The 24,159-nt window shown below is 47.3% G+C and overlaps 1 protein-coding gene across 1 annotated transcript in view; it reads left to right on the forward strand.

The window, feature by feature from the left end:
* The window catches only part of MICU1 (mitochondrial calcium uptake 1), a 540,637-nt gene extending 526,000 nt beyond the window's left edge, over positions 1-14,637 (forward strand). The window contains exon 12 of the mRNA XM_063961487.1: positions 13,427-14,637. Coding sequence (XP_063817557.1) covers positions 13,427-13,587 — 161 coding nt within the window. The 3' untranslated portion in view covers positions 13,588-14,637. The remainder of the gene's footprint in view (positions 1-13,426) is intronic.
* Positions 14,638-24,159: the final 9,522 nt, after the last annotated feature.

The raw sequence follows: 24,159 nt of genomic DNA on the forward strand, positions 1-24,159 counted from the left end.
TTTTCCCTTATATTTTATTGATTTATTTATTTATTTAGATTTGCCTCATAACTGGCAAACATATCCATTCCTATTCACTTTGGCAGAGCACTATTTGTTGTATCCTTGGCTGGGAACAAATATAGCTACACAGAAACAATTAGAAAAAAAAATGAAGTGCTAGGTCTTTGTGTTCTGTTTGTGAGTGATTATAAGCCAACATTTGTTTCATATGAACATGGCTTGTTGCCATTATCATATATAAAATGTAGCACTCTGGAGTACTGTATGTCTATCTCTGCATCCTGACTCTGCTTGTACAGTATGTGTCATCGTTTTGGGTATCACTCTTGCTATGGGGATCCACCCTCACAGCCATACTAAGATCTGGGGCAATTGTCAGTAAGGTCAGTCTGGCAGCAAATCAGAATGAGGTCATTATGGTTTGCTTCCAGACCTTCATTGTACAACTGCCACGTCTCTCAAAATATGGACATGTGTTGCTACTTGTCTTACTGTGCATTATGATTTTATTCTCTACCATGTAGTAGATCCACTTGTCACTTTAATTATTGTTTATTGTGATCACCTGACTGAAGAGGACATCACATAAGTTGGTGTAAGTGTTGTGTGATTAGCTGATGTCCTCTTAATGGTGTGTACACACGGTGAGATATTTTCTTACGATTTTGACTATATAGTCAAAATCATAAGAAAAGTTAGTGCAGATCGCAAGGTGACTTTCACCTTGCGATCCTGATGCGATGCCGATGCGTGGTCCCGCGCGGTCGGCATCGCAAGCCTAGATAGACTGTGCAGGCAAGTCAATTTTGACTATCTCGTAGAAAAGATAGTCAAATTGACACTTAGCCAAAATTGCACATTCAGTATCGCAAGCACAGTCATTATTATGTGCTTGCGATGCCGACCTAGCCCCTATCACATAGTGAGAATCAGGGTTAGCCCAAATCTCACTGTGTGTATGCACCTTAAGAGACATTTATGAGCAGATAAAACCTATTGCTGATGATCCCTCAGGGTCCTAAAGCTGTGAATCGTCATATGAGGGCTCTCCAGCAACTCTGCAGGATAGACACATTGATGCATTTGCTGTGGATCAGATGCAAAGTCCAGAATGTTTTTGCATTGCTGCCTTTTAGGTTGCCTAAAACCTCTATGGAGGTAGCAGAAAAGGATCCCAATGGTCAACACAGTGGCCCGGGAAGGTACTATGCCGGGGATCGAGTTTGGGTGACACCCAGGGGGATTTAAGATTACAGTGCAAAGAGGGGGGGTTAGGTTTAGGCTACAGGAGGGGGGGGGGGGGGGGGGCTCCTAAAACAGAGGTTTAGGATAGGTTGGAGGGAAGTTTTAGACTCCTTAACACCCCATGTTGGGATTTCGACTGTCGTAATGCTGCTGTTGGTCTCCTGACTGTAGACATCCCGGCAACCGGGATTTCATTCCCAACCCAGCCAGGCAGAGAATGGCAGTCAGCATGCTGATTGGTGGATGGTTGGAGCTATCCACAAATCAGATTGCTGACAGCCATTCACTGTATGGAAGCATGTGGAGGGATGCTGCAGGACCGCAGGAGGGGCATGCTATGATTGTTTTTATATTGGTTCTTATGAATAGTTGGGTAGAGTCCCCAGAGCATTGCTTTGCCCAGCGACTACAATGCTGTTAAGACGTCCCTGTATAGAAGTGCTACAGATGTGTCCTCTTACAACTGTCCTCCATGTGCTACAAATCCCTTTACACATAATGCATGAGTGACGTGTGACACTGTAGCGCCGAGCCTCTTTTTTTTTGCGTATTTAGTCACGGAAATGCGTCTTAGACGCAATGTAAAGCAATAGTATGCACGAGCAGCTTCTGCTCATTTTAATCAGCAGAAGCTGCTTGTGCATCCTATTGCATTACATTGCATCTTAGATGCAAAAAAAGACGCTCGTCCCTATCAAGTCCCGCCACAGCATGGCGCAACTTGAAGGGCTGTTCAGCGTGACTGCAACGAGGATGTAAGAGGACACATCTGTACATAATGGGATCAAACTGATATTGTGGTCAAACAACAATATTATTTTAACTTTGCCACCTTGCTACAGCCATAATCAGACTTCAGGCTAATCCTATGGCAAATGTCATTATAATCAGATGTGATAGGGTTACAACAAGTTCATCAGCTATATATATATATATATATATATATACAGTTTTCTATTTTGCACCTAGAAGGCTATAATTTGAAATATATGATTTCTGTTATGCCATGTATACAGCTGTCTGTGCATAAATAAGGCAGGCAGTTGTCTAGAACCAATCAAGTTGATTAAATTAGATGTCTTGCTGTAAACATAAGAATGTCACTTATACCACTTTCACAACTCACGAATAACCCACAGATCACTGTGCGGTGTGAAAGGGGTCACTGATGAATTCCTGGGTCGCCTGACCCGGTAATTCAACCTGGGAATAAAGAAGGGTTATTAGGTGCAGTGTGAACGGGTTGCCGGTTTGATGCAACCCGAGACCTGTTCACAGCATAGGCTGAGGCGACATGGAGATCTCCCAGCGTGCCTCCGCACCCGCCCCCATGCCGACTCTGTCCCTGCCCCCAATGGCAACCCCACCCGAAATATTGCCGCGTCGTGAAGCCAGTCTGACAGGGCCCAATGCCAGGTCGCACCCGGGAACAACCCGTTTCCAATTCCCGGGTGCGACATGGCATTGCGATGTAAAAGCGGTATTGGCTTATCTAATGCTGGAGTAGATCTGCGGTGCATTGGAATGGATGTGTTTGGGGAGAGTACATTATGTTCCTATTCAGTTGATTGCTAAGTATTGCGGTATAGATTTTGCTGCCTCCTGTGATTTAAGATATCTCTGTTTTCTGAGCTTCTCTAGAAAGTCTTTATTCCTGATTCTTGTACAGTAAGTAGTTTGAGTGGTGTGTAATGCTGAATACCCGGTTTCTGTTACCAATCCAATGAATGCAATATTAAGGTTGTTTTATGGAGAGTCCGTAGCTTGAATTTTGGAAAATCAGTGTATTGAAAATGTATGTGTGTTCAGTGACAACTTGTTTTGGCAAAAGTTATGGCACCTGCATGTGATGGATCTTTTCTCACAATAAAAAAAACCTTTACTTTCAAATGGTTTTAGTGCTGTTCCTTCCTATCTCCGCAGGAGTGGGTGAGTGTGACTTATTTCTGTGCGTATTTGAATGCATCTATACTGTGCAAAAAGGGTCACATTTAAAAATTCAGGTACAGTTGCCATTGTGTGACTAAAGAAGGGTCCTGCAGATGACCGTTAAGGGCTCGATAAAGAAGTGGACGATATTAGTAGACTTGACTGAGTCTTTGCGCATTGCCACTGCATCTTTATGCTAATGCTGTTGCCAGAGGGCTGCCTACTGAGACGCCCACTATGTTAGGGGCTAATTCGTCGCTGCACATATAAAAGCGCACCAACGGTCACATCAACAGACATTGCACCGGCTCTGTGGGGGCGCAGAATGTCCGTCGGAACATGGTCAACAGTGCAAGTGTGGCAAAAGTCACAGTCATCTGGCTAGCCTTTGTCCCCACCCCCAAGACATGCCCACCCAAATTTCATGGATCTGTGTTCAATTTCAATCTGTGTCTTTATGCAGTTGCTATCAGGTTGCATTTGTGGTGCGGCTCGGATGCATGCAAAACATTGGTGTCTGCAAACATCTGATATGACAACAATGAGCACCTCTAAATTGGGCACTAAAACTGAAATGTCTTCATTATACTATGTAATATGAAATCTTGTTTTGCACACAACGTGTATAGGCTGCATTCTAGTGTGCCAATCTGCCAGTGTCCATACTGTGTCCCTAACTGTAGTCACAAGTGCATCATGACATCAATTATACTGTACTCATTTCTCTAACGTCCTAAGTGGATGCTGGGGACTCCGTAAGGACCATGGGGAATAGCGGCTCCGCAGGAGACTGGGCACATCTAAAGAAAGCTTTAGGACTAACTGGTGTGCACTGGCTCCTCCCCCTATGACCCTCCTACAAGCCTCAGTTAGATTTCTGTGCCCGACGAGAAGGGTGCACACTAGGGGCTCTCCTGAGCTTCTTAGTGAAAGTTTTAGTTTAGGTTTGTTATTTTCAGTGAGACCTGCTGGCAACAGGCTCACTGCATCGAGGGACTAAGGGGAGAAGAAGCGAACTCACCTGCGTGCAGAGTGGATTGGGCTTCTTGGCTACTGGACATTAGCTCCAGAGGGACGATCACAGGTTCAGCCTGGATGGGTCCCGGAGCCGCGCCGCCGGCCCCCTTACAGAGCCAGAAGAGCGAAGAGGTCCGGAGAAAGCGGCGGCAGAAGACGTTCCTGTCTTCAAATAAGGTAGCGCACAGCACTGCAGCTGTGCGCCATTGCTCTCAGCACACTTCACACTCCGGTCACTGAGGGTGCAGGGCGCTGGGGGGGGCGCCCTGAGACGCAATAAAACATGACAGAAATACCTTACATGGCAAAAAATGCATCACATATAGCTCCTGGGCTATATGGATGCATTTAACCCCTGCCAGAATATACAAAAAACCGGGAGATAAGGCCGCCGAAAAGGGGGCGGAGCCTATCTCCTCAGCACACTGGCGCCATTTTCCCTCACAGCTCAGTTGGAGGGAAGCTCCCTGGCTCTTCCCTGCACTACAGAAAGGGTTAAAAAAAGAGAGGGGGGCACTATTTAGGCGCAGTATTAAAACATACAGCAGCTATAAGGGGAAAAACACTTATATAAGGTTATCCCTGTATATATATAGCGCTCTGGTGTGTGCTGGCATACTCTCCCTCTGTCTCCCCAAAGGGCTAGTGGGGTCCTGTCCTCTATCAGAGCATTCCCTGTGTGTGTGTGCTGTGTGTCGGTACGTTTGTGTCGACATGTATGAGGAGAAAAATGATGTGGAGACGGAGCAGAGTGTCTGTAACAGTGATGTCACCCCCTAGGGGGTCGACACCTGAGTGGATGTACTGTTGAAAATTACGTGACAGTGTCAGCTCTATATAAAAAAACAGTGGTTGACATGAGACAGCCGGCTACTCAGCTTGTGCCTGTCCAGACGTCTCATAGGCCGTCAGGGGCTCTAAAGCGGCCGTTACCTCAGATGGCAGATACAGACGCCGACACGGATACTGACTCCTGTGTCGACGGTGAAGAGACAACCGTGATTTCCAGTAGGGCCACACGTTACATGATTGAGACAATGGCAAATGTTTTTATACATTTCTGATAATACGAGTACCACCAAAAAGGGGTATTATGTTCGGTGAGGGAAAAACTACCTGTAGTTTTCCTGAATCTGAGAAATAAAATGAGGTGTGTGATGATGCGTGGGTTTCCCCCCGATAACAATTGATAATTTCTTAAAAAGTATTGGCTGCATACCCTTTCCCGCCAGAGGTTAGGGTGCGTTGGGAAACACCCCCTAGGGGGGATAAGGCGCTCACACGCTTGTAAGAACAAGGGCTCTACCCTCTCATGAGATGGCCGCCCTTAAGGATCCTGCTGATAGAAAGCAGGAGGGTATCCAAAAAGGGATTTACACACATACTGGTGTTATACTGCGACCAGCTATCGCCTCAGCCTGGAGGTGCAGTGCTGGGTGGGCATGGTCGGATTCCCTGACTGGAAATATTAGGATAGTATATTATTGCCTATAGAGCATTTAAAAGATGCATTTCTATATATGCATGATGCACAGCAGAATAATTGCCGACTGGCATCAAGTATAAGTGCGTTGTCCAATTCTACCAGTAAAATGGTCAGGTGATGCGGATTCCAAACGGCATTTGGAAGTATTGCCTTTGAAAGGGGACATTTGGGGTCGGTCTTTTAGACCTGGTGGCCACGGCAACAGCTGGGAAATCCATGTTTGTACCCCAGGTCGCCTCTCAAAATAAGACGCCGTATTATCAGGCGCAGTCCTTTGTTGGCAAGCGGACAAAAGGTTCCTCTTTTCTGCTCGTGACAGAGGGAGAGGAAAAAGGCTGCAGAGATCAGCCAGTTCCCAGGAACAGAAACCCTTTCCCGCCTCTGCCAAGCCCTCAGTATGACGCTAGGGCTTTACAAGCTCAGGCACGGTGGGGGCCCGTTCTCAATGAATTTCAGTGCGCAGTGGGCTCACTCGCAAGTAGACCCCTGGATCCTTCAGGTAATATCTCAGGGGTACATATTGGAATTCGAGACGTCTCCCCCTCGCCGTTTCCAAAAGTCGGCTTTACCGACGTCTCCCTCTGACAGGGAGGCAGTTTTGGAAGCCATTCACAAGCTGTATTCCCAGCAGGTGATAATCAAGGTACCCCTCCTGCAACAGGGAACGGGGTATTATTCCACACTATTGTGGTACCGAAGCCAGACGGCTCGGTGAGACCGATTCTAAATCTAAAATCTAAAATCTTTGAACACTTACATACAGAGGTTCAAATTCAAGATTGAGTCACTCAGAGCAGTGATTGCGAACCTGGAAGAAGGGGACTACATGTCTCGGGACATCAAGGATGCTTACCTTCATGTCAAAATTTACCCTTCTCACCAAGGGTACCTCAGGTTATGGCACAGAACTGTCACTAACAGTTCAGACGCTGCCGTAGGGATGGTCCACGGCACCCCGGGTCTTTACCAAGGTAATGGCCGAAATGATATCCCTTCGAAGGAAGGGAATTTTAGTTATCCCTTACTTGGACGATTCCCTGATAAGGGTAAGATCCAGGGAACAGTTGGAGGTCGGTGTAGCACTATCTCAGGTAGTGTTGCGGCAGCACGATTGGATTCTTAATATTCCAAAATCGCAGCTGGTTCCGACGACTTGTCTTCTGTTTCCTAGGGATGATCCTGGACACAGTCCAGAAAAAAGGTGTTTCTCCCGGAAGAGAAAGCCAGGGAGTTATCCGAGCTAATCAGGAACCTCCTAAAACCGAACCAAGTCTCAGTGCATCAATGCACAAGGGTTCTGGGTAAAAATGGTGGCTTCCTACGAAGCAATCCCATTCGTTAGATTCCACGCAAGAACTTTCCAGTGGAACCTACTGGACAAATGGTCCGGGTCGCATTTTCAGATGCATCAGCGGATAACCCTGTCACCAAGGACAAGGGTATCCATCCTGTGGTGGTTGCAGAGTGCTCATCTTCTAGAGGGCCGCAGATTCGGCATTCAGGACTGGGTCCTGATGACCACGGATGCCAGCCTGCGAGGCTGGGGAGCAGTCACACAGGGAAGGAATATCCAGGGCTTAGGGGCAAGCCTGGATACATCACTTCACATAAATATCCTGAAGCTAAGGGCCATTTACAATGCTCTAAGCTTAGCAAGACCTCTGCTTCAAGGTCAGCCGGTGTTGATCCAGTCGGACAACATCATGGCAGTCACCCACGTAAACAGACAGGGTGGCACAAGAAGCAGGAGGGCAATGGCAGAAGCTGCAAGGATTCTTCGCTGGGCGGAAAATCATGTGATAGCACTGTCAACAGTATTCATTCCGGGAGTGGACAACTAGGAAGCAGACTTCCTCAGCACGACCTCCACCCGGGAGAGTGGGGACTTCACCCAGAAGTCGTCCACATGATTAAAAAACTCGACAGGTATTGCGCCAGGTCAAGAGACCCTCAGGCAATAGTTGTAGACGCTCTGGTAACACCGTGGGTGTACCAGTCAGTGTATGTGTTCCCTCCTCTGCCTCTCATACTCAAGGTACTGAGATTGATAAGATGGAGAGGAGAAAGCACTATATTCGTGGCTCCGGATTGGCCAAGAAGGACTTGGTAACCGGAACTTCAAGAGAGGCTCACGGAGGATCCGTGGCCTCTACCTCTAAGAAGGGACCTGCTCCAGCAAGGACCCTGTCTGTTCCAAGACTTACCGCGGCTGCGTTTGACGGCATGGCGGTTGAACACCGGATCCTGAAGGGAAAAAAAAAAGGCATTCCGGATGAAGTCATCCCTATCCTGATCAAAAGCCAGGAAGGATGTAACCGCAAAAACATTATCACCGCAATTGGCGAAAATATGTTGCGTAGTGCGAGGCCAGTAAGGCCCGACGGAGGAAATTCAACTGGGTCGATTCCTACATTCCTGCAAACAGGAGTGTCTATGGGCCTGAAATTGGGGTCCATTAAGGTTCAGATTTCGGCCCTGTCAATTTTCTTCCAAAAAAGAACTAGCTTCAGTCCCTGAAGTTTAGACGTTTGTAAAAGGGGTACTGCATATACAGCCTCCTGTTGTGCCTCCAGTGGCAATTTGGGATCTCAATGTAGTTTGGGTTCCAAGAGTCACATTGGTTTGAACCACTTAAATCTGTGGAGTTAAAATATCTCACATGGAAAGTGGTCATGCTGTTGGCCCTGGCCTGGGCCAGGCGCGTGTCAGAATTGGCGGCTTTATCCTGTAAAAGCCCTTATCTGATTTTCCATTCGGACAGGGCGGAATTGAGGACTCGTCCTCAGTTTCTCCCTAAGGTGGTTCCAGCGTTTTCACCTGAACCAACCTATTGTGGTGCCTGCGGCTACTAGGGACTTGGAGGAATCCAAGTTGCTGGATGTTGTCAGGGCCCTAAAAATATGTTTCCAGGACGGCTAGAGTCAGGAAATCTGACTCGCTGTTTATCCTGTATGCACCCAACATGCTGGGTGCTCCTGCTTCTAAGCAGACTATTGCTCGTTGGATTTGTAGTACAATTCAGCTTGCACATTCTGTGGCTGGCCTGCCACAGCTAAAATCTGTAAAAGCCCGTTCCACAAGGAAAGTGGGCTCATCTTGGGCGGCTGCCCGAGGGGTCTCGGCTTTACAACTTTGCCGAGCAGCTACTTGGTCAGGGGCAAACACGTTTGCTAAATTCTACAAATTTGATACCCTGGCTGAGGAGGACCTGGAGTTCTCTCATTCGGTGCTGCAGAGTCATCCGCACTCTCCCGCCCGTTTGGGAGCTTTGGTATAATCCCCATGGTTCTTACGGAGTTCCCAGCATCCACTTAGGACGTTAGAGAAAATAAGAATTTACTTACCGATAATTCTATTTCTCATAGTCCGTAGTGGATGCTGGGCGCCCATCCCAAGTGCGGATTGTCTGCAATACTTGTACATAGTTATTGTTACAAAAATCGGGTTATTATTGTTGGGAGCCATCTTTTCAGAGGCTCCTCTGTTATCATACTGTTAACTGGGTTCAGATCACAAGTTATACGGTGTGATTGGTGTGGCTGGTATGAGTCTTACCCGGGATTCAAAATCCTTCCTTATTGTGTACGCTCGTCCAGGCACAGTATCCTAACTGAGGCTTGGAGGAGGGTCATAGGGGGAGGAGCCAGTGCACACCAGTTAGTCCTAAAGCTTTCTTTAGATGTGCCCAGTCTCCTGCGGAGCCGCTATTCCCCATGGTCCTTACGGAGTCCCCAGCATCCACTACGGACTATGAGAAATAGAATTATCGGTAAGTAAATTCTTATTTTTTCTGCTTTGTATAAACCCACAGTACTTGTTTTTCAGACAACTTCCTTATTTAGATCACTGACTATTGAGTTTTTTAAGACAGCCAAGTGACGCAAAATATATGGCATACAAATACGATTAGGTAAACAAACAACAAAATAATTGAGACAGCACTAATCATTAATATGCCATGATATTTTTTTTCTGCAGTAAAAAAATATGCTAAAGTTGTATCGGTGCTTTAAAGCAGAATGTCCCTATAACCAGGCCGGTGATCTGATGCGTAGTGCGTCTCACTCTGCTCCACAAGTGCCCTCATTATTTTATCCTATGACAGATATTTCAGTGATGAGGAAATGCTACTTTAGGGAATGGTGCATGGCCATCTGGGAAGGACAAAATCCCTCTAGCATACATTCATGAACAACTATCTATATATTGACATTTATTTATATGGGATGCGTTTAATTTGCCAGCTGTCGGGATCCCGTCAGCCAACAATGCTGCCAGCTGGAATGCCAGCACACCAGGGCTATTTCCACTCATGGGTGTCCACGACACACATAGAGTGGGAATAGATCTTGTGACTAGCGCAGCATGCCACAGAGCCCGCAATGGGACTCTTAGCAATCGCCCCGCTGCCGGCATTCTGACGGGCTGGATGCCGCTGTCGGGATATCGACAGCCACCATCCTTCCCGCCGGTAAAACATACTGAATCAGGGCCGGCCCGACGCATACGCGGGCTACTCAGCCGCGTTGAGCGCCAGGCAGTAGAGGGCGCTGCTGCAGACAGTCACAGTGACTCACTCTCTACAGCAGCGGTGGCCAGCAAGCGGCTCGATACGCTCCCGGCCACCGCTGCCCGGCGCACTCTGAGGTCTCCAGCGGCTGCTGCTGTGAGGGGAGGAGAGCGCAACGCGCGCCTCTCCTACCCCTCCGTCTACAGCGGCGGTGCCTATCTTAAATTTGGCGCCGCCCCGTGAGCCAGTCGGAGCTCGTGGACCGGCAGCTAAGGCTTCTGATTGGCTGCCGGACCGCGAGCTCTAATTGGCACACGGGCCGGCGCCGAACTTAAGATAGACACCGCCGCTGGAGGCGGAGGGGTAGGAGAGGCGTGCTGTGCTCTCCTCCCCTCTACTCGGCAGCTGAAAAGATGTGAGCAGCACTTTTTTTTCGGGGGGGGGGGGCACTGTGGGGGCATGTATATCAGCAGTGGGGTCATATCTGACACTGTGGGGGCATGTGTATCAGCACTGGGGGCATATCTGGCACTGTAGGAAGCACGTGTATCAACACTGGGGGCATATCTGGCACTGTGGGGGCATATCTGGCACTGTGGGAGGCACTTGTATCAGCACTGGGGACATATCTGGCACTGGGGGCATATCTGGCACTGTGGGAGGCACGTGTATCAGCACTGGGGGCATATCTGGCACTGTGGGAGGCAATGTGTGGGCATGTGTATCTGCACTGGGGGCATATCTGGCAATGTGGGGGCATTTGTATCTGCACTGGGGGCATATCTGGCACTGTAAGGGAATGTGTATCTGCACTGGGGGCATATCTGGCACTGTGGGGGCATGTATATCTGCACTGGGGGCATATCTGGTACTGTGGGGGCATGTGTATCTGCACTGGGGGCATATCTGGCACTGTGGAGGCATGTGTATCTGCACTGGGGGCATATCTGGCACTGTGGGGGATATATGTATCTGCACTGGAGCATATCTGGCACTGTGGGGGATGTGTATCTGCACTAGCGGCATATCTGGCACTGTGGGGGCATGTGTATCTGGACTGGGGGCATATCTGGCACTGTGGGGGCATGTGTATCTGCACTGGGGGCATATCTGGCACTGTGGGAGGATGTGTATCTGCACTGGCGGCATATCTGGCACTGTGGAGGCATGTGTATCTGCACTGGGGGCATATCTGGCACTGTGGGGATATATGTATCTGCACTGGGGGCATATCTGGCACTGTGGGGATATATGTATCTGCACTGGGTGCATTTCTGGCACTGTGGGGATATATGTATCTACACTGGGGGCATATCTGGCACTGTGGGGCTACATGTATGTGCACTGGGGGCATATCTGGCACTGTGGGGATATGTGTATCTGCACTGGGGGCATATCTGGCACTGTGGGGATATGTGTATCTGCAATGGGGGCATATCTGGCACTGTGGGGATATGTGTATCTGCACTGGGGGTATATCTGGCGCTGTGGGGGTATGTGTATCTGGCACTGGGGACATCAGTCATCCACTATCTCAATGTCACCCTGCCTCAGTCACCCACCATCTCCGTCACCCCTGCCTCACCAGTAACCTATTATCGCCCTGTCACCCACTATCACCCTGTACCACGGGGAGTACAATTGTGTAGCCACACCCCTTTCTTGTAAGGCCAAACCCCTTTTATCCCATCAAGGGGCGCCAAAATAGATTTTTGCTTACTAAAAAAATAAGCTTGGCCCGGCCCTGTACTGAATCCATTTATACAACCAACATATTCAGTTGCGCTTTACAATTGAGCATATTCCAGGCAGGTTACTGCAGGTTGTCCATACGGCCACAGACTATGTACTGCAAGGAAACACTACTGTATAGGGCCAGCTGCTTACTCTTCATAGAGTTTATTCTGAGCAAGATAAAATAGCACTTACAAGTGTATCTGTTTTTATTAATATAACTTCAATAATGCTCTGCATTGCATCCTATGTCTTTTGATGGGATCCGGTCTGAAGATCGACACTGTCTAGGTTGACAATGTTTAGGTCGACCACTATAGGTCTACAGTCACTAGGTCGACAGGGTTGGAAGGTTGACAGGGTTTCTAGGTCGATATGTGCTAGGTCGACAGGTCAAAAGGTCGACATGAGTTTTTCACATATTTTTTTATTTTTTTTTACTTTTTCATACTTAACGATCCATGTGGACTACGATTGGAACGGCAATGCAATTTTTCGAAGCATGGCGAGCGAACACGGTGCACTAATTGGGGTTCCCGGTCACTCTACGAAGAAAACTACACACAAAAAACCTCATGTCGACCTTTTGACCTGTCGACCTAGCACATGTCGACCTTCCAACCCTGTCGACCTAGTGACTGTCGACCTAAACATTGTCGACCTAGACACTGTCGATCTAATGATCCACACCCCTTTTGATTTGGCCCATGAGGTCCTGTATGTTCTTCATAGTGGGGGTCATTCTGACCCGATCGCACGCTGCAGTTTTTCGCAGCGTAGCGATCGGGTCAGAACTGCGCATGCACCGGCACCGCAGTGCGCTGGCACACGTTCGCTGCTCTACAATCGCCTCTGCATGATTGACAGGCAGAGGCGGTCGATGGGCGGGAGAGGGCGAAACGGCGGTGTCTGGCCAACGCAGGCGTGGCCGGACCGTGCGGGGAGTGGCCCGCCGCGGCTGTGTTACGTCATACGCAGCCAATGCGGGCCAGGGAGCGATGAGTAACTCCCTGCCAGCACGCTAAAGCTGCGCTGGCCGGGAGCTATTCTTGAAGTGCAAAGCCATCGCGCTGTGCGATGCCTTTGCACTTCTGCGGGGGGAGGGCCGGCACTGACATGCGGGGCAGAATAGCCCTGCGCTGGGCGTCCCCCCGCATGTCTGAGTTCATGATCGTAGCTGTGCTAAATTTAGCACAGCTACGATCAACTCGGAATGACCCCCTGTGTACAGAAGTATAACATCCATTCTATATTACATAGCGACATATTAGTGTTATGAGACATATTGAATGCATATAGTTGTTTTCAGATGTGTTTTGCATGACTTCAAATAGAGTATTCCTATTTTATTTATTTTTTACATATAGAATTGACGACAGTATCTTCAAAGGGCCAAAAATGTATCTTACCTATTTTAATCAATATTAAGTTTAGTCTTTGGGTGGTATCTGTAAATGTCGATGGTCGCTGTCACTAAATGATCTTTGTAATATTTTCGACAGGGAATGGAGAGCTGAGTAATAAGGAGTTCATCGCTATTATGAAGCAACGTTTGATGAGGGGTCTGGAGAAGCCAAAAGACATGGGATTTACTCGCCTCATGAGAGCCATGTGGAAATGTGCGCAGGATACAGCCTGGGATTTTGCCTTTCCAAAACAGTAAGAAGAGAAAGGGGAGTAAGGTCTGACTGTGAACCAAAAGATGATACAGACTATGGAGCCATCACAGCACACAACACTCCGGAATCTGGAGAAACTGAAGCTGCATCCTCCCCAGTAACATGCTGAAATAAGCTGCTTGATATAAAATTGTGGCATATCCCGAGCCTGTATTGTCACTCCATTATTCCCTGAACTTCCCAGTGTATTTAATGTAGAAAAACAGCAGAACAAAATTACATGTTATTATCACCACTCCGATTATTCTTCCAGGGCCTTATAGTTTCCAGTGGGTTTCAAGGCATGCTGTAATTTGTAGTTCAACAGCCATGAAGGAACACAGTTGACTTATCTGTGGGGTGGGGGGGGGGGGGGTTTCTTACCAGCCAGAACATAGAAAAAAATAAAGGTCCTCTCTAATAATTGTAGCATGGACACTTGTGACCAGATGTCTTATGCAGAGGATGTGTCACCACTGGGGCGCCCAATTTACTAATCACTCACCTGTTGCCTGGCACTGTCCGTCTCTACACTACTGTCCCCCAATATATGTAAATGGCCTGTGTGCAAATCTGGAGTGCTGAAAGCACTGACAAGCAGCAGGGGGGTGCTGGAGAGATATTTGTTCTGCTCGTATCAGCCTGGTCCATTTACAAGATTTCCTAGTCAGCCAAGGTAGTTCCCAGTGAATGGATGGAAATGTTTTTTTCTTGTATTTGAGGCTTCCTGGTCTCCTTTCTTTCCTGTATTACTCCAGTGTATTTTGGCAGCCATAAGTCCCCATTGGTCCTATTACCAATTGGCCTTTTCCGGTTAGGAAAGTAAAATAGTTTTATTTTAGCACCACACATATATTCAGGATTGTGACAATTAAAATAGCTTTAAGGCTCATACTCATTTCAGGACTGCTGGAGAGAATGATATTGCTACACAAGTACAGGATATATTTCAGTTTATTGATAGAAGTCTATACAAATTGTATTGAGATGTTTGGCTTGATTTGGTGGCAGGGTTTGCAAGGTTCTGCAATTTAATAAAATATACTTTTGTGTAATTGTTGTAGGACTCTGATTATGGTCTTTCAGGAAAATATTAAGATCTTTGTATGCTGGTCTGTACTTCTTACCACCAGCTCACTATCACATCTTACAGTGTTGGCCACACACAGGTCCATTCCTGACGCTTACCCAGAGCACAGAGCAACAGGATCCTTGTGACCACACACTTTCTCCCAGCATGCAGTGGATTGCTTGGTGCAGTCGGAAGATTGAGCACGCAGACAGAGATCTGTCCTCTTCAGACTGCTCTATCACAGGACACTGGGTTCGGTTACTGTGCCACATACATGATGATACTGAGCCACATGTCAGATATTTGCTTTGCTATTGCAGCACATGTAGACTTTTTCCATATTTCTCCAGAGGGGTACACTGTGTTCCACAGGGAATACATCGGGGTGTAGAGATGGATCTTGATCCAGAGTCACCAACAGGCTAAAGCTTTAGACTGTCCCAGAATGCACTGCGGGGCCTCCTCTATAACCCCGCCTCCAGGCACTGTGAGCTCAGTTTTAGAGTTGGTGCCTGCATGAAGCAGGACACTTAATAGGGGGGCTGCGCTAGGCAGCCCTGAAAAAGCTTTTTAGAAGACTTCAAGGGCTGCAGCACTTCATATGTCAGTGTGACATACTATGCTGCGGCTCCATCACCTCCCCAGCGGCGTCGCATACTCCCGCTGGCTCTGTTCCCGGGTACTTGCGGCGGAGGCGCTCCGGTTCCTAGGCACACCACCGCAGACGCTCTCCTGGTTTGCGTGGCTGCTACTAAGGGAGGAGGTGACCAGCCATTAAATCACGTTCCGGTCGCGGTTTAAGGAGACAAACCGCGATGCTGTCGTGGACGCTGGGACAGAGCAGAGACCCCACTATATCACACTGTGACTGAGCAGGGACCCCACTATATAGGGGAAAAGGCGCTTGACCTGTAGCCCTTCCTCCAGCTCCGGGCGCCGTCTACTGCTGGTGTTCCCGCCCTGGAGCTGCCTCACACTCTCCCTCACTCCCTGACAGAGACGCTGGGCGCCATTTTCTAAAATAGATGCGGCTGGTCTCCGGGACTGCAGGGCAAGGTCTCCTTTATAAACCCGTCTGTACATCAGCGCCGTGGTTTTACAAACACTTAAGTATTCTACATGTCGATAATAAGAAACGTTAGTTAAGAACAAGTGTACTTATGCCAGAATATATTAATATATATGTGTGTGTGTGTTCATATAATAATCCAATGCAATTTTATTGTCATGAAAATAATTATCTGCATTGCAAACGTGACTGTGTGTGACTGTATCTGCTATGTCATTTCACTGCAGTGTATTCTAGATATATCTATCACTGTATACTGTACCCTGGGGACTTGGTGCGTCTGGGTCCATATATACTGCGTCACAGTATTTACCTATTACGTGTATTCTACTGTGTACTCAGTCACATAATACCGGATTTATTCACAGGTGTTGTGTACTGGATACTCAGTCGCATGCTAATGGATTTATTTGCAGGTATTGTACTATATCTGGCTTCATCGTACTAAACCGCTCTCTGTTGCATTTGTGTATAATATTTAACATGTAGGGCAGTAAATCTGGGGACACTCCTGCACCCTGCAGAGCATGCGCAACCGATTTACCTGAGGGGGAAGTTTTGTGTGATGGTCTGTGTGCTATGTCTCATACATCTCCCAGTCAGTCCGCAGCTGCGTGCTCAAACCTACTGGGTTCTCTATTTGAACGCTTTATGCCCCCTATGGGACCACCTGTAACATTACAGTCTATGATGTCCCCATGGTTACTCCGCTTTGGCTGGCAAAATTTTGCCTCAAGGATATTAGAGTATGACTCATTTCCTGGTCAGACAAAACCCTGTTCAAGGTCACACTCGTGTCTCTGGGTCATCTGAGCGGGCTGCTTCTTTCTCCCTATCCAATAATCTCTCTGATATTTTATCTGAAGAGAGGGGGAACATGCTGTCCTGTCAGTCCCTATATTAAGGTGTTCCTGACAAGGATTTTCCATTGCTAAATGATACCACTGCTCTTGTGGTTACTGGGTAACAAATCCTACAAATCACTGATGATAAGAGAATTCCCCTATTGTGGTTAAGCAAACTTATATGTTCACACGTCAGAGGGTAATTAAAATTATGTTACCACAATCTGACCATTAAGTGTACATCAGACTAGACTCCTGGTCTAATCCAGGGAAGACATTCCCCCTGTCTACAATGGGCATTCGCTCAATATCCTCCCCCTGCAGAGTTATATAACGAGTAGGTAATTCACTGCTAGGGAACTCGTGTCACCCATCGGGTGTCATCCACTCTGCCTCTCACCACTGTCCCCTCACTGTAGGAACAAAGTGAGGGGTAAGCATGTGGAGGGATGCCTGAAGTATATTACTCCCTTATGGGTGTTGTACATAGACCACGATTGCATCCTCTTGGGGGCTGCAAAATAGATTGATGACTGGATCAGGCATTAGAGGAAGAGCTGCCCGAGAATATATCTGACAATGCCAGACATTCCCTGTCTCGCAATACCACCGCCACCTTTTTCTTCACCAGGAGGCGTTCCCTGAGGCAGGTGTGTTGGCTGCCAAGGTGTTGAATACGTCTGTCCTGGCTCCTATTCTGTGGTTGAGGTCGTGGATGGTGGACCTGGACTCCAAAAGTCCTTGGTGGTATTCCCCTTTTACTGGGGACATCTTATTTGGGGGGAAAAATGGGGTCTAAATTGGCGGCTACTATGACTGTTTTTCTCCCAAATGCTACTCCTACCACTTTTCTCTGCTTTCGGCCTTAAGGGAAAGCGAAGGTCAGGCATACCCAAGATTGTCTCGTGCTCCCAACAACTACTAAGCCCAAGGTCTAATGTTCCTGGGCTGCTCGTCAGTCTGCATCTCATGACAAGCCTGCTGCATGATGGGACAAGCCTCCCACTGGGGGATCCCAGGGTGGGGGGCCGACTTCTACGATTCATCCAGGTCTGGTTAATGACCTCTTCAGATGCATGGGTGTGAGAAGTTGTTTCTCATGGGTACGCAGTCTCTTCCCAGAGACGTCCCCCTCGCCAGTTCTGCACATCGGTTATCCCTTCAGATCCGTTAAAGGTGCAAGCTCTACTGATGGTTGTGCGTTCCCTTCTGGATACAGGAGTGGTAGTGCCAGTACCTCTTTGCCAGAGAGGCAGAGGATACTTCTCGACCCTGTTTCTAGTCCCGAAACTTGATGGGTATTTCCTGCTTATTCTCAACCTCAAATCACAGGTTTGTGAGAGTATCCAAGTTCTGTATGGAAACACTGCGCTCAATTGTACTGGCCATGGACCCGGAGACTATATGGTATCCCATTGTTCTACATGATGCCTATTGCCATTTCATATCAGCAGTGTCTGCGGTTTGCTATTGGCAACCTTCACTATCAATTCCAGGCTCTGCAGTTTGGACTGGCCACAGTCCCTCGGGTCTTCACCAAGGTTATGACCATGATGATGGCTCATCTCCATCACCAGAGAGTCAGGTTCCTGCAGTATCTGGACGATTTTCTGATTCTGGCAAACTCCCACGATGTCCTCAGTCATCTACACCTGACGGTAAACTTCCTACAAGCCCATGGGTGGCTCATCAACTGGAAGAAGTGCTCGCTGGTCCCTACTCAGAGCATGGTGCGCCTGGGGACACTACCGGACATACACAGTCAATGGCTGTTTCTGTCTCCAGAGAAGGTTTTGAAACTTCAGGACAGGATTAGATACTTCCTTTCTCGCCCAAGAGTGTTGGTACACTCGGTGATGCAAGTACTAGGCTTCATGGTGTCGGCTTTCGACATGGTAGAGTACGCTCAATTCCATTCCCGCCTTCTACAGAAGTTAATCCTTTCCAAGTGGGACGGCCTGCCTCATTGGATCCGGTCTCACATGATCTCCTTGACTCCGGAGGTTCGCCTGTCGCTGACCTGGTGGCTACAGGACCAGTGACTACGGACGCCAGTCTGAAGGGTTGGGGCTGCTGTGTTGGAGCAACACTCTTTCCAGGGTCGGTGGACCATGGAGGAATCACTTCTCACGATTAAACATTCTGGAGTTGCGGGTAGTGTTCAATACTTTGTCTCTCACCCTGCCTCTGATACAAACCAGACCTGTTCAAGTATGATCAGACCACGCCATCACGGTGGCGTACATATACCATTAGGGCGACACTCGAAGCCATATGGCAATGATGGAAGTGTCAAAAATCCTTCATTGGGCGGAACGTCTTCTGACGGCAATATCGGCAGTGTTCATTCCGGGAGTCCTCAACGAGAAGGTGATTTCCTCAGTCTTCAGGAAATGCACGCCGGAGAGTGGAGTCTTCATCAGGAAGTCTTTCAACTCCTAGTGAACAAGTGGGGCCTACCAGATGTAGACCTGATGGCGTCTCGACACTACCACAAAGTTCCAGTCTTCGGAACAAGGGATCCTCAAGCAGAGTTCGTGGATGCTATGGCAATTCCGTGGAACTTTCGGCTGCCCTACGGGTTCCCTCTAGTGTCAGTCCTGCCCAGGGTACTACGGAAGTACAAACAAGAAGGAGGAATACTACTTCTAGTCACTCCAGCATGGCCCAGACGGCATAGGTTCTCAGACTTACAGGGTCTATCGATTGAGCATCCTCTTCTACTTCCTCAACGCCCAGACCTCCTCGTTCAGGGCCCTTGTGTCTATCCAGACCTGGCCAGACTGGCGTAGACGGCGTGGCTCTTGAAGCTTTACTCCTGAAGGCCAAAGGATTCTCCGAGGCGGTCATACAAACTATGCTGAAGGCCCGCAAACCGGCACCTGCACGTTTTTTTTTATAGGGGCTAGAATTTTTACTTCACCTGGTGTGCTGCTAAGAATTACGATGCTTACAAATTCAGTACTTCCAGACTTCTGGCTTTTTTGCAACAAGGCCTGGATTTAGGACTTCGTCTGGCCTCCCTCAAGGTTCACATATCTGCCTTGTCGTGTGGTTTCAGAGAAAAATTGCATCTATACCTGACGTTCATACGTTCACTCAGGGTGTTTTATGGATTCAGCCTCCCTATGTCCCTCCTGTGGCTACATGGGATTTGTCTGTTGTCCTGAATGCCCTGCAAGAGTCTCCATTTGAACCTCTTGAGTCAGTGGACCTTAAATGGCTCACAGCCAAGGTCCTGTTTCTGCTGGCTAGGGTGTCAGACTTTGGTGCTTTGTCCTGTCGTCCACCCTTTTTGATATTTCATCGTGACCGAGCAGTTCTTAGAACTCACCCTGGTTATTTACCTAAGGTGGTGTCATCTTTTCACCTTAATCAAGAGATCCAGCCTTCATCTCTTCCAAATTGTCCTCCAAAGAACGGTCTTTGGATGTGGTATGGGCTCTCAGTATATATGTGGAGAGGACTGCTTCTATCAGGAGGTCAGATACCCTTTTTGTACTGTTTGGTTTCCACAAACGTGGCTGGCCTGCAAATAAGCAAGTGGCCAGATGGATTAGAATGGTGATTGCACAAGCTTATGCGCAGGCTGGACTTCCAACTCCTGCTGCTATTAAAGCCCATGCTACTCGGTCTGTCTGACCTTCTTGGGCGGCCCGTCGTGGCGCGTCCGTAGAACAATTGTGCAAGGCGACTACTTGGTCCTCAGTGAACACGTTTATTAGGTTCGATGCCTTTGATACTTTCCCTCCCAGGATGCTTCCTTTGGACGTCGGGTTCTCATACCCGCTAAGGTGCATCCCCTCCTTTGAGGAACTGCTTTAGGACATCCCTGATGTATTCCCTGTGGAACACAGTGTACCCCGCTGCAGAAAAGGAGATTTATGGTAGACTTACCATGGTTAAATCTCTATCTGCAAGGTGCACTGGGTTCCACAGGGCGCCCACCCTGTCGCACTTAGCTTTTTTGGGTTGTATGGCATTAGCCGCTAGTCCAGTCTTCTGTCGTGAGAACGTGGTTTTATGTGACTAACATCTGCCTTCTCTTTTACCTGTTTCTGCATTGGACTGGTTATAGAGAGAGCCCCGCAATGCATTCTGAGACAGTAAAGCTTTCCTGTTGGTGCCTCTGAATCAAGATCCATCTCTACAACCCAATGTATTCCCTGTGGAACCCAGTGTACCTCGCAGAAAGAGATTTAACCATAGTAAGTATACCATAAATCTCCTTTTTTGATTAAGCAGTTTCCATACTTTAATATTGGAGTTCAGTACTTAAGTAAATCTTATCATTTACCAGTTCCACCATCCCAGACACTGCTGCATACAAGTAGCTACAATTTTTTTTATCAGAGTGACCCAAAACTATATCCAGCGGCATAACATTCTGTCAGTGCGCGCTTGGCCAGTCCCTGAGCTCATGATACAGGTTGAGTATCCCATATCCAAATATTCCGAAATACGGAATATTCCGAAATACGGACTTTTTTGAGTGAGAGTGAGATAGTGAAACCTTTGTTTTTTGATGACTCAATGTACACAAACTTTGTTTAATACACAGTTATTAAAAATATTGTATTAAATGACCTTCAAGCTGTGTTTATAAGGTGTATATGAAACATAAATGAATTGTGTGAATGTACACACACTTTGTTTAATGTACAAAGTTATAAAAAATATTGGCTAAAATGACCTTCAGGCTGTGTGTATAAGGTGTATATGTAACATAAATGTATTCTGTGCTTAGATTTAGGTCCCATCACCATGATATCTCATTATGGGATGCAATTATTCCAAAATACGGAAAAATCCGATATCCAAAATACCTCTGGTCCCAAGCATTTTGGATAAGGGAGACTCAACCTGTATTACACAGAGGGGGCGGGGTCGTTAGCATCGGGAAGTGCAGCACTGCCCCAAACATCATGAGAATGTTCCGAACATCTGTAGAGACTGCAGGTTGCAGGCCCAGAGCATCCAAGGCACCCTGCTAGCCACAAACCAGGGCTTTGTTGCAGGAACAGTGCTGGACTCAGAGCCCCGAGCGACACCACCACTCACACACCCCTAGTTACAGCTCTCACCATGGTAATCAGAGTTTAAATTACAAATTTGGCTATAACATTCACATAACCTGCTAACAAATGGGAATAAATAGTGCTTTTTTTTAATAACTGATTTAAAAAAAAAAAGAAGCAAACAAGGTATACTGTAATTTACTCCAGGAACATACCACGTTGCAATGCAAGGAGTACATATACATTTTTTTATTGCATTCAGGGAAAATACTGCCTAATTTGTAAATAATAAACAATGTGAAGCTTTGTTTTGACAATAAAAAAAGTGGTTTTAGATTTGCATAAAATACAGAAACCCTGAGTGGAGTACAAAGGTGAGGCAATCATTTTGGGTCATTGATTTCAAGGGAATTTATGCAATACATGGAAGAGACAACATATAATAGGGGGCACTGACGGATTTATAACCGGTGCAGTGCGTTTCTTGAATACTTACCCCTCCGGAGTCCCGCCCCAACGGCAGCAGCACTGTAGCAATCACTGTGAAAATGTCGCAGTGACCATTTTTCTGGTGTTTTTCACAGTATCCGGACTCCAGGTCGACAACAAAAAGGTCGATACACCCTAGGTTGACATGGACAAAAGGTCGACATGGAAAAAGGTCGACATGAGTTTTTCACGATTTTTTTCTTTTTTGGAACCTTTTCATACTTATTGATCCACTTGGACTACGATTGGAACAGTAATCTGTGGCAAGCGAAGCGAGGCACCTTGCCCAAAGCATGGCGAGCGAACACGGTACACTAATTGGGGTTCCCGGTCACTATGAAGAAAACTACACCACAAAAACAGGAAAAAAATTGTCGACCTTTTTCCATGTCGACCTTGTTCATGTCGACCTTAGGTGTGTCGACTAATTGGCGTCGACCTAAGGTGTGTCGACCTGTTTGTTGTCGACCTGGAGTCCCAGACCCGTTTTTCACGTACGCAGTAGAGAAATCGTTGGGAAAATGGCCGCTATGTGATTTTTCTGGAGATATGCGCAATAAAGTCTGAGCTCTCTAGTGCTCAGACTCTACAGCAGTGGCATGCAGTGAGGTGAGGCAGAGTCTTTCCTGTCACACTAACATATAAGCCAGAGTTTTAATTCTGTATATGTATAAAGTATATGAAAAATACAAAGCATATTTTTATAGAGAAAACAGGAGCAAAAAGTCTGACCCCTTGTCTGCAAATCTCTGATCAAAACTCACTAGATTTCCAGCAGTATATACTACTGCACCTGTGTATAATGCCCACATGAACCACTGGTTTCATATATTGTATGGAAATCTGGCTCTGGTACTAGCCAGTGCCTCCTGAGCAATTTACTTCACCGCTTCTCCCTGCTCTACAGTGCTGCCGTCAGAGAGTAGGGGGCTCGGACTGAAGAGGCTGCACCCCTGAATAAGGGAGATAAAAAGACTAGGTGGGAGAAATGATCTTGCAAAATCAAACCATGTATTGTTCATTCTACACAGGAGACTAGCAGATGAGGCCGCCACCTTGAGCGCACTACATAGGTTACAATGTGCGAAATAAGCAATAAATGGAAAAAAGACATACAAGGGTAAAATGAAAAGCGACTAAGAGCATACCCACTGCATAAACAGCTCAACGTTTTGTTCATCCTGTCCTTGAAAGTAATAGACTAAGTAGTTCCTACCACGCACTACATAGATTAAGGTGGACGGGATGAGCAATTCATACACATGAGTAGGAAAGGACAGGAAAAGAAACACTCAGGTTGAAGCTGTCATGACTGTAGTTTTTTGAACCCGGTGTATATGTGAACTCCGTGCAGGTAACTGGAGGACTATGTGTATGTTTGGCTGGTCTGTGGGAATCAGTGAAATTAAGTAATAAGGAGCAATCCCTGACCGGGAGTCGAACCAAGGCCTCGGCAGAGGGAGCCGTATCCTGACCACTGGATCACCAGGGACTTGGTGTTGATAGCAGGATGGTGAATGTATTGGTGATAACGAATGGGATATACTGTCACAGGAATAGGTGTTTGTGTGCTCAAGGTTACTATGAAATAGGTTCTCTGGAGTTACGCAGATCTGGGAGGAGAGCTGAAGACGTTGAAGCGGGCTGGTTACTGGCGAGACTGAGAACCGGGCTGGTTTCTGGCGAGACTGAGAACCGCACTGTGAACTGGGCTGGGTACCGGTATAACTGAAACGCAACTGTAATCCGGACTAGTACTGGATATAACTGGAAACGCAACTATATGTAGAACAATGACTGTAACTTTAAATCAAGGCTGAAGAAGAACTGAAGACTGTAGCTGTGTCTTTAAGACGAGACTGAAGAATACTGCGGCTGTGTCTTTAAGATGAGACTGAAGAATACTGTGGCTGTGTCTTTAAGACGAGACAGGAGCATAGTGTGGCTGTGTCTTTAAGACGAGACTGAAGAATACTGCGACTGTGTCTTAGACGAGAATGATACTGGATATAACTGGTTACACAACTATAATCCGGACTGGGTAACAAAAGAGCAGAGTTTCACAGGAACTAAGGTAATAGTGT

Source organism: Pseudophryne corroboree, chromosome 3 (genome assembly GCF_028390025.1).
Source record: "Pseudophryne corroboree isolate aPseCor3 chromosome 3, aPseCor3.hap2, whole genome shotgun sequence".
Lineage (NCBI taxonomy): Eukaryota > Metazoa > Chordata > Amphibia > Anura > Myobatrachidae > Pseudophryne > Pseudophryne corroboree.